At 34.7% G+C, this 12,318-nt stretch overlaps 1 protein-coding gene across 1 annotated transcript in view; it reads right to left on the reverse strand.

The window, feature by feature from the left end:
• LOC107188141 (rho guanine nucleotide exchange factor 11) overlaps positions 1-12,318 on the reverse strand; it is a 64,246-nt gene that overhangs the window by 14,653 nt on the left and 37,275 nt on the right. Inside the window, 3 exon segments of the mRNA XM_015576391.1 lie at positions 5,744-5,796; positions 6,027-6,108; positions 7,326-7,461. Of these exon segments, the coding sequence (XP_015431877.1) occupies positions 5,744-5,796; positions 6,027-6,108; positions 7,326-7,461 (271 nt within the window).

Below are 12,318 nucleotides of genomic sequence, written 5' to 3' on the forward strand. Positions count from 1 at the left end.
CTTTGAAATCGCGAAATTGTGCCAAGAAACATAGAAAATTAAAATTCAAAAGTGGGTGTTGTGTTGTTACAAGTCACGGCTGATTATGTGCCTCGACCAGCTTATGCGTAATTATTTTATTTTTAACCCCCTGTGGCCACGTGTACTTTGAATTTAATTTGCGTTCTCTCGAAATAATAAATTTCGAAATGATACATTTGTGTCTATTCGATGGAATTTCAAAATATTACCCAAGCTAGTACGTTAGAGGGTAAGTAATAAAATAGATATAAGGGCTCCGTTATTTTTTAAGCATCATAGTTAGAAATGAATTAACAAGCAATACTACAATTCACAAATTTCACCTTGTCTCGATTTTAACAACACTTAATTTTAGATATTTTAATGTTACTGCATGTAGTTACAAATTGTCGAGAAAGTTCAGAAACAAAACATTGTTATCTTTTTTTACGTTGCCCTATATTGCTTTTAATCTCAATTTATAATACTGATAATTCGTTCATCGATCTTTTAATCTAATTTTATAATACCGATGATGATATGTTAATCGATCATTTAATTTAATTTTTCAATATCGATAATATGTTGACCGATCATTTTATTTAATTTTATACTATTAAAGATAATATGTCGATCGATCATTCAATTTAATTTTGTAATGTTGATGATAATATGTCGATCGATCGTTCAATATTTCATTTTATTTCTCTAATATGAGATGATAATTCGTTAAAAATATTACACCTTAGAGTTTACACGCCATGTTTTCTTTGATTGCAAACCACTGTCTACCGGTGTGACGCGGAGGATCAAGGGCACGCACATACGCGCACACACACACGCCGAGGGATCGCGGTACCGATCGAAATTCTCGCCGTTTCGGTCGTGTCGCGTGGGTGTACCGCACTCACGAGGCGGCGCGATATCCCATCCGTGGAATTGAACGTTTCGCGTTCGACTGAAGGCCTCCTCCTCCTCTCCTGGCTGGCGAACACGCACCTTCGACACACGGATGGTAGAGGACGAGAGACACGGGATCGAGTCTGCGCGGTTCGGCACGTGGACAACGACCATATACAATAACCCAGACCTGTAAGTATATCTAGACCTCAGAGCCAGAGTGTGTTAAGTCACACTTTTTAAACTTTCGAGAGGAGCAAATCAAAGGTGCTAGAATCTTGTAACTTTGAAACCGATCGGTAAGAATTGAACAAGAAACAATCGTTATCTTCGAACTATTTAATGGATTTAAGACAAGTCTCTATATGTAGAAATGGTAAATTTTGCATTAATTCCCCCATGTGATGAACTTTACACCGTTTTAACAATATGAACTTAATATCATTTTTAGACTATTACGTACCTATATTAAAAACTAGACGACTTGGAATGAAATAATTTGTACCACCCGAAAGAGGGAAATATTTGATACAGGGAACATGTAAAATGTCATTTTTTTTTTAAGTGGACTTAATATACTCTGGCTCTGGGATTCAGATATTAGGCAGGGAACGATTATCGTTGAGCTTCGTCCTACTTCTGTTAATTGTGTCGGTGGTTATGAAAGTGGTGTAAGTGAAAAAATTAAAAAAAAAAAAAAACGGAGTAGTACCTATTGTATTTTATGGTACATCGATTTATATTTCAATATCATGAAAGAATTTTCGAAACGAAAGATACATTACTGACACCACTTTCATAATCATGGGCAGAATGAATGAGTTATTTATTTGCTTTTACCGATCATTTGGATTTGTTGTCTTGGTTATTTGACGTATTGTTATTTGCTTCTTGCTTTATGTTATAAGTAGACTGCAGATGTTAATTTTAATACTATTTTTAACTGTTTATATGTTAGTAGTAACGTAGTAAGGCTTGTAGTAGGGAATTCAAAATTCTGTTCCGTTTGAACTTTTAGATATTAGTGTCGAAAAATGTGAATTTACATAAACTTATATGCGCTATACTCTATAGGAACTTTTTTTTAAACTTTTACTCCATATAATAATTCTTAACATTTGTTATACTTTACTTTAGATTGGTACTACAATGTACTAGATCATGGTATGATAAGTCAACTGATAGGTGCGGCAGCTAATCTTTGCAAACAGAATTTCGAAAAACAATTGCTGAGGTTCCCCTGAATTTCTTTCTATCTTCTTCTATCACTGTGGCAGTCATTAATGATGTTTGCCTAGTTTTACTAGTAATAGCAGCTTTTATATTTACGAGCGTTCGATATCGTAATCTAATATTTTCACTCTGCTCAGGGACTATCTACTATAGGGTGTCTCTAAAGCCTTAGACCCGTTTTTTTTAAACACCCTGTGTACAACAAATACATGTCGAACATATCTACTTGTATCAGAAAATAAAGGCAGTGAAATTTTTTTTTTTTTACAAAACAGCAGGTGTTCTAATACAATAGACTCGCGATAATTACCCGAATTCAGGGCTGTAAAGGCGGAGCCAGTTCTAGAAAACGGGTAATTATCGAGAGTCAATAGTTATCGCGAGTTTACTGTACTTATAGCTGGTAGCGTTGCACGCCGGGGATCCAGAGGACCATGCCAAAAATCTATACACGGTGGCGCGGAAAAATTCCAGGGTCGTGTAAAAGCTGGGAATAGACGTGTTCCGAACGGTTTCAGATATGAAGATGCTACCCGCGCGCCGCCACCGGTCGCTCGCTGACATCGCGTGAAAATAAAACAATTGGGGATATACCGTTTACGATTTGTTTTCCCGTTTCGACATACAGGGTGACGAAAAATAAATGCATTAAAATGTAAAATGTTCTAAAAGTTTGTAGCTTTTTTAAGGACAGATTTGTAACCTATATTTTTCAATTTACATCATATTCTTATTTACTACTGTTTATACAATTTCTTTCCATATTTCAAATAATTTCATTCTTTCAAAGAAGAAAAAAAAACTTTTCAACCTATTTGTAGATGGAGTTTTGTTTTCGACGTTTTTTCTCGATACACGTACAGTACAGTAAATATTTTTCCAAAATTTTTCGTAAAATTAATCACCTAGTATAACTTAAAAGAAGACCAACCGCCCCTATTAACTGAACGCATACATTTTTGACGATTTACGACTACAAAAAACGAAATAAAGCGCGTCTGGCTACGTACGGCCTTTTCCACTGTGGCAGTCAGTGTGTTAAGGGGTTGATATGCAGATTGATATAATTACGTGTATTAAAAATGAACCGTAAACATTATATACTGGAGCAAGCACGCGTGGCACGACTGGAACCGATCACGTCTTGTATATTAATACTATTTGTTTTCCCATTCACGTCGCTCTAGAACTTTTTATACGCGTCGGTGGCCCCGGGACGGTGTGTTTATTCGTTCCAGCCGGTCGCGGAAAAGCGAAACGCCAAAATGATGATGCCTCAAGGCTGCCAAAGTCATGTACACATGCAATTCCATCGCTCTGATGTTTTTACGAGGAAACTGTATCAACTCCGTGCAACCCGTCAGCCTCTAGAAGTAACTTTCTAAAAATTGACACGCATCTTGCCGAGTGACGGAACCATCTATATTTGAATTTTAATCGGAATTCTCGTGCATTAATCTATATCCTCGATTCGTTGGTTATCGCTAATAATCGAGTCGTTCACAGATCAAAGTGACCGATTTCGTATTTCTTCAATTTTTGTTTTTCAAATTTTAAAGTCAACGCACTTGATTGGTGCTTAACTAGTTAAAAGTATCTTATTTCAACTATTAAGAATTATAAAGTAGTTTAATTATTTAAAATAAATTTCGTATAATTAAAACTGCTAATAATTAAAATTGTAAACTATTTAAAATAAAGTGTGTTTATAAATGTCATATATAAATAAACAAAAACAAATTTCAAATAAATTGTAAATATAAATTTTGTGGGGTTAATCACATTGACAAATGAACGGCTCGATTACAGCTTCCAGAACAGCACTGACAAAATAACTAGTTTCTGCTTATAGTCAGTTGCATTTTGTAATCGATGGAACATGTTATCGTACTGATTTCCTACTCCATACCATTCTCAATTTAACAAACCCCCAAACAGATGAAGTATGTTTCTTTTCTATTTTTATGAAATATAATACATTACTATAGTAAAACCATCCTGAACTTCTCGAATTCCTGCGTCTTCCACTTAAGATTCGATTAAATCATGTATATCACTACGAAGAGAAACACTGTAGATTCGTACACACGAAAGTGTCGTTATTCTTTGGCAGCTAACTCTAAGACTATAAAGCTTAAGGCAATTTTATTATTTTGAAATGCAGTATAGTCACTGAAAATTGTACCACGCACTATCGTTCACAGTCTACCAATTACTGTACGAATCATTACAGTCCCCAATCGTCTATTAATGCACAGAGTTTATAAGTTTGAAAATAACCTCGAATTGGACAATATTCAACGGAATTCGAGGGAGGACCCCGAATTCCAGATACAATTCGTTTTGTTATTGCCATCGCGGTATGTCGGAAATAACCTGTACAATGAACTTCTGATCTCAGCTAAGAAAATCGTTACTCGTCGAACCCGAGGATTCTGTTTGAAATAGAGTCGATTTTCGTAACGTTTCTATTTTCGTGATTGCACAATTGCGCAAGGAAGTAGACAGAGCGACAGTTTTGACGAAAATGGATGGAAACACTTTAAGAAACGACTACTCCTCGTTCGTCGATTTTATCGTTCGAGTGGTCTACTAAAAAATAAAAGGAGGAATTTTCCACGAATCTTGGAAATGAATTACAAAACTTTCGGAGTGTGAACACGTGTCGGCAGCAAATGCGGAACTAACGTTCCATCGAAACGTGTTGTATACATCGACGTATATAAACCGCTCAACACTCGAGTAAATGAACCTTCGAATGAAAAATACGCGAGAAATTTGATTTGTGTATTGTAGAATTGATCGAAGAATTCGTGTTCTCTTTTCATTTTCAATTATTGAGAAGATTTTCTTTTTTAAAGAAGCTCTTAATTTCCGTCAGAGTTTCAACTTTAATCATTTCTACGATATTTAAACATATCCCTCAATTTCATATTCGTGTGCTGTTATTTAGCAAGATTATTCGATTTGAGAGTTTTATGAAGTTGGACATTAAAAAACCTCGGAAGGCGGATCCGAGGTAGACGGAGCTGGGTCATTTCTGACCCGTATCGAAATCTTGTGTTAATTTTTTTTTCAAAAAGATTTAGCTTGTGTATCAGGGTAAGTTAAGGACGATTTTGAGTCAATTTTGTTTTCACTGAAAACCATCCGCAGTCTTACAATGAATAATAAATTTCATTTTGTTACACTTTGTCATTTTAATATATTTAATGTGTATTGCTGCACGTCCGATCACTTTACTTCATATTAGCTTAATAAATATTCCTGAAGAAAGGAGATATGCACAAAATGAAATAAAAATCTGGCAAAATAACAAACATAAATACAACATTGCTGTAACGAGTTCAAATGGACCCAATATTCGCATTAACCGCATTTTTTATGACGGCTCAGATTGTTGCATGTAAATTGACGGGGTTGCTTGATAGTATGTCGAGAGTATATTGCAAATTTACACTTCAATTATTAGTCATTAACGTTTAACATGCAACAACTGTAAAAAAAGGCACACGATACCAATATTTTTTTTTCGAAATTTAGAATACATAGCCATATGGCAACAATGGGAATGAAAGGGTTAAAAAGAAAAAATTAAAATGTTGCTCACTTTGTTTTGGAGAGATTCGGGTCGCTGGTCTTCCTCTTTTCCCGCAACTGTCGCTGCAATGAAAATAGCCACAACGACGTTTAGAAACTGCGACGATTATCGAGAAATTCTAAATCGAGCGGTTCGAGCGAAATCCGGTTCGCGTGGCAGTTTATCGACAAAATAATTTATAAATACACATGCAAACATTCCCCGGAAACACGGAACTATTTGCAAACGTCGCGAGAATATTTAATTTAAAAAAAAAACATAACGGGTCAGTAGTTAAAAGTTTGATTCTCACCTTGTGATGTATCCGCTCTTTGTAACTTTCAGACCTGTTTATGTTCGACGTCTTTGGCTTACTGGAAATATTTTGCTGCACCCTATGGTAACCGTAATCAATTAAGCATAAATTAATGTCTAGAATGTAAAGAATGACGATGGGAATGCATTCGGGAACAATAAAAATTCGGACGAAGCTACTAATCATAATGTACACCTTAGAGGATAGGAACTGTGAGTTTTTCTGTAGGAACAAATATAGTGTCTTTCCGTGAGTTTCCGTCAAGGTCGGCAGGTACTCGATTATTGTCCGAACATTCCAGCTATATTGGATTGTATTGTATAGATAGCACCTATCTACTTTTTAATTGATACAATTTTCCGTTTTGCTACTATTTACCGAATTGAATAGCTTTCTTCTATGAACGTTACAACAGTGCCACGTTAGTCTATACAGTAAAATTTTCGATAAGAGTTCGAAGGCTCCTCGGCTCTGAACATTAAATATTTCATAAACTAATGGCCATACGCGGCTGAAATAAATATCATTGGCTTCAGAATTCCAAGCTGTGTCACCTGTGCTGAACCTCATTAAAAAGCCAGTGTTACACCTTGGGGATTTCTCCTTGTCAGTGTCGAGGAGCCTTCGAACATTCATCGATGATTTACTGTAGATGATTTGAGATTTATGGTCACGATCGCTTTTCTTGTTAAACTGATGACACTATTAGATTGATACTCTTACGAGCAAACTCGGCTTCCACTAGGGAAAAAAGTGGCGTAGGAGAAGGGCCTCCTACCACTTGGTAAATTTATTTCAAGTACTGACAAAAATGTTAAATCGAATGTTAATTTGACATATAATTCAGTAATTCCTGATACCAAGTGGCAGAAGGCCCATTCCCCTACGTCATTTTCTTCCCTAGTGGAAACCAAGTTTGCACGTCAGTGTACATATTAACCCTCTCACGAGGGATGCGATAAATCATATGGCCCCGTCACACGTGATCCATACTACACATTATATAATACTATATCAGAATATTACATTGATTTACAAGAATATGTAAAAATTAATATAAAATTAGTATTTTTGTTGAACGTTAAGTAATAGAAAAACTATTATGGCCCGTCTCGTGTGTATTAATATTCAAAGTCCATTTTCTCGTGACCAAAGTCTCAATGAAAAGGTTTCGTTTTTTTTTTTAGTATAATTTAAAGCGAAAACTAATCTATCGAGATCGATGCAGTCTGTTTGGAGATGGTTTTGCTTTTGAAATTGTGAATAATATGGAGAAAGAGAGAGATAAGAACGTACATTTCCGAGATATCTTCCCTGGAGGAAGGATTCTCCATGCTATCGGCGTGATCGGTGGCACCGCTATAAGCGGAAATGCGTCCTCTTTCGCTGCTACTACGCGCGTTTCCGGCTACGCCGCCCCCGCGAAGTTCTCCTGAAAACATGAAACGAAACGCTTTCATTAATTACGCTCGTTGATACGCCGAGCCGCTCTAACACACATTCGAGTAAATTGCTGGTTTGCGGCTCAATTGGCTGCAGGGCTCGAATGAATACTCCTCTCTGGTTCATCGTTTGACGGTAATTTGATTTATTAATAGGTGCGTGTGCGCGCGTGTGTGTGTGTGTATGTTAGCATTGTTCGCTATTCAGAAAATTATATCGTCAGTTTGTTGGAGGTGTGACATATAAACAGGAAAAGTAAAGTTTTTTCAGGAAATCGGTTTGAAATTGTTCGTGACAAAGAATTATTAATTACTCGACCATTTACCAATGAAAACATTCCTTTTCTTTTACAATTTAGATGATAGTCTTTGGATTTTGGTGGCAATTAATTATTATTATTATTATTATTATTATTATTATTATTATTATTATTATTATTATAGGGGTAATGGTTAATTAATTAATCAATTAATCTTGATCTTATTACATTTGATATTTTGACAACATTGGTACAGATGTCTTTCATTAAACTGAATCTTATTTAATTCTTAGATTAACGTATCTAATAACTTTTAGTGGTAATATTTCCAGATATCTCGAAATTAACTGTTTTTTAGATGTATCAGACTTCTGGCAAACTGACGATATGATATGACGGGAAATAATTTATGTAAGATATTATGTAAAGTATTATTGTAACATTAGGTTGATGGGATAGAAATGACCGATCATCATTCGTATACGTGCAGTTCTGAATTACAATTGTGAATCATAATTATGAATCACAATTTTATTTTTGTAAATTCTAATCTTCAACACTTTATTAAATCACAATTGAGGCAGTTCTGCATATATGAAATTTGTAGTTAATAATAAGATGCTTAACATTCTAGCTGGAGTAAGTTAAGAATGCTCAATCTGATAGTTTTAAGTTTTTTTTTTTTTTTTAATAAAAACAATAATACAAGGGTAACTAAGGCTGAATTAAAAAACTTAATTTCACCTGCTTAACAAATTGTCAATGCCTTTTACATAAAAAAATATTCTACAGTTTTCATTAAAACATAGACGAAAACGTGAAAAATTTCTTTTAATAATAAAACAAAATGGATTTTTCTAGTTCGAAGGTATTTTTAACACGTTGCGTACAGCACTCAACTGCTTCAAACTCAATGTTATTACTATTTTTCTCTCTTGTGACATGCATTTGCTCCAATATTCGCTTTAGAAACTACGGTGGGTTTCACACGACAATTTAACCACCAAAATGAGTTAATTTAACTTAGACAGTTATAAATGCATGAGTGAAACATCGCTGGAACGAGATATCTCGTGAACCATTCTCAAGGCCATGAAATAGTGCAATTTTAACGTTTTATGCAGCATTAATTGGAAAAGTTATCAACAAACTCGTAGAAATATGGAAATGTGTATACTGTCATATTTGAACAATAATAATACACTAAAATGTCCATGTAACCCTTTAGTAGTGAAGTGAAAATCTTATTACATATTACTAAACTGTGAAAGTTTACGGAAATTTACGATATTAGATACTAATTTCTAAAAATTAATGCAGGACAGAATTTCGTATTATTATTGAAATGCAAATATATAAGTACAAGATAAAATATACTTTAATGAATTATTATAAGATAAGGATAGATTATAATAGGATAAGGAAGAAAGTGAAAATTATGGGTATTATTATTAAGTACGTAATGACAGGTTCTAGTTCAGGACCATCAGGCTGAAATAAAAATTATACTACTACTACTCATTATTACATGTAATAATTTTTTTCTGAGAAGAAAAAAATTCAAGAAATTGATAAGAAACTAAAAATCATTGTTTTTCAATTATTTTACGATAAAATGACTCCAATGTACTAGGGGTTTGAAAAAAATATAATCCATAAAAAATCTGTGCCTTTAAAATGTGAACTGACTATTCAATAAAAACAAAATATTCTACAGATATTTACAGGCTTTCTCAATCCCTACCTCACCAATTAAGGGTTAAAGCATCGAATACCACAAGCTTGTACATAAGATCGACAAACAATATCAACATGGACTATGGTCACATAATTCCCGACAATCGAGATGTGGCCATCGTATGATGTTTATCCTACTAATTGAATTAAATAATGTTTATTTCATCTAACGCAACGGAAGGTCAGAGTGCATGCTTAATTACGCGTTGTATAGATAACTGGTGTTTTTCTACAGTATATGATACAGAAAACATAAATATCCTTCTGTAACGATCGTGATCGTGAACCGAGTATTGATATGGAATTACGCGTAGTACAGACAACTGATGTTTCACTGTAGCAGATCTGGGAAAAATTTGTTTTGAAATTAAAATAAGAAAAAACTATGCGAAATAATTTATTTAGGAACTTTGTTTCCAATATTGTTATTTGAAAATAAAAATATGATCGATTCATTTGAAATACTAGCAATTTCAAATAATGAGTTATTTTGGTATTTTTCCATTTCAAATTTGGCAATAGAAATAATACTAAAAATAATATACAACACAAAGATTTTATTTTAAGATATGTTTACAGCAATTTGCTTTATGCAGAACCCGCTCTTTAAAAAGCTCATCCGTGAAGAGATTTTTGCTTAGGTCGATCTGATATTGTCGCGGAAGATAATAATCATTCCACTGGCGTGAAGGTGGAAGAACGGGTAGTTACTCTTTAGAAAAATGTTAATAAACCAAACTCAGACCTAGTCGCCTGATATAATTTCGAAGAACAATTTCACAATTATTTCTAAGAATTATTTTAAATGATTAGGAAATAAAATAAAATGTTATTTTAAATAAAATTTCAAATAATGTTATTTCAGACATGATCACATGCATGGAAATAATTATGAAATTAAATAACATGTTATATCAAATAATATTTCAAATAATATAATTTCAGAAGTGACCAGGTCTGCACTACAATACGCGGTACAGAAAAAAACCGTCTTCTGTGCAGCGATCGTAATCACGGTGAGAGTTCAGTTTTGGAGTGACTCCTCTCCACTATAAACAGCGTTCCACGAAAGTGAAAAGAGCTAAACAATCGAAATCCTTAAAGAAAAAAAATTGTTCGACCGTAACATCAAAATACATAAAATTGGACAATAAAATGTTACAATTGAAACATGTTCTACCTCAAGGAAAAAAAGACTTTCATCGATATATTAAAATTGATTTCAACATACAAACACAGAACACGCTACTGTTTTCTCCGCGTCGGTGTATCTCCACTTTCGCTTTGTTCCAGAATAAAAGAATCTAACGGAGCGAGAGGGAAAAAAATGGTGGCACAACAGTGCAGTTAAATTATTTTAGCTACGCGCTGTTACACCACAAAAAGCCCATCGCAGATACATTTTCAGCGAAGCCATCGATTTTCGATACTACATCGAGGTCCCCCGAACGCTGTTCTTGAAAGCTTCTGAAGCTTCCGAGTATATGTATATGTAACTGAAAGAGGGAACGGGTTGTACAGGCCGAGACAAAATTCGTGGTACGTGCGTGGAAAACAAATTGAAAATGTGTGGATTAACAATTTTCATCGCGTGGAAATTTGACTGTTTTGGAAAGTTGAATTTTTGAAATTTCTTGTACATATGTGCAAACCACCGAGTATGATTTCACCGTCTGTAACCACACACCATCTCAGCTTAGGTAAACACCACACTAGAGCGAATTGGGATTTCGAATTTTTCATGATTGAGAACTTGAAGAGAATGGCAAGCAAATTGAACTCGTAACATATCTTTATCAAGGGTAAAATTCTCTTAGAAATTCAACGGTAATAATTGCAATAATTAGAAATAATTTTTTAAAACCATGTTTCGCTAGTGCGAATTCGCACTAGTATTGCGAGAGTTAATTAGAGTATAGTATAGTGATTGTAATTTTGGTGATATAGTAATGTCTCGATGAGTGCGACGTACTCGGGTCCAGTTCGGAGCATTCGTGGCAACCGTACTATAACTGCATAATAGTTAGTTTTATCAAAAACTAGATGCTGAGAAAACGACTGAACCTTCTAACAGACAGAAAATTTGTTTACACAAGGATTCTAATATGTCTAAATTCTTTTTCTTCAGTTTAAAATTTTGTAATCTCATTTCCCGTTTAGTAGATGCATGTACACCAAAGGGCTTATTGCCTGTTAAATAAATGAATAAAAAATACAAAAAATATGTACATATCCAAAAGGACTCGATTCCGTGGTTGGAAGCTCGAGAAATCGTGAGAGTCGAGGATCACGGGCACGCACAGTTTCCGTCTAAAATTACGAACGGCGATTACGAGAACGTTATCGGGTACCGGGCGAGATAACGAGAATTTCAAACGAAACATATCAATTCAACTTGTCCGCTTAGTGGCCTGTGCGGGCAACGAATTAATGCTGCCCACGGTGTGTGTGTGTGTGTATCTGTCTGGCATTTATCCAAGTATTCCAGCCTTACGCGGGCCGCTTATCAGGCAAGGAATGCAGCCCGAGGTAAAAGTGAATCGTGACGGACCACGCGCGGATGGGGTTGCTGCATTAATCTCTCCCGCTAGACAAACATCCAAATCGAACACGATTTATTGCGTCGATATCCTTTTGAATCGACTGGACCGTAAACTAGGTGAGCAGTGCAAATTTCTATTGTAAATTATCATTCGTTTCAATTCAGGTTCGATTCCACTCGATTACAATTTCATTACGATTCGATTTCGATTTGATTAGAATTCGATTTTGATTTTACTTCAATTCGATTTCGAGTCTCTACGATTCTAAACATGATTAGAATTTTTCAAACAGAACATGGTCAAACAG

The sequence above is a fragment of the Dufourea novaeangliae genome, unplaced genomic scaffold (assembly GCF_001272555.1).
Source record: "Dufourea novaeangliae isolate 0120121106 unplaced genomic scaffold, ASM127255v1 scaffold115, whole genome shotgun sequence".
In the NCBI taxonomy this organism is placed as follows: domain Eukaryota; kingdom Metazoa; phylum Arthropoda; class Insecta; order Hymenoptera; family Halictidae; genus Dufourea; species Dufourea novaeangliae.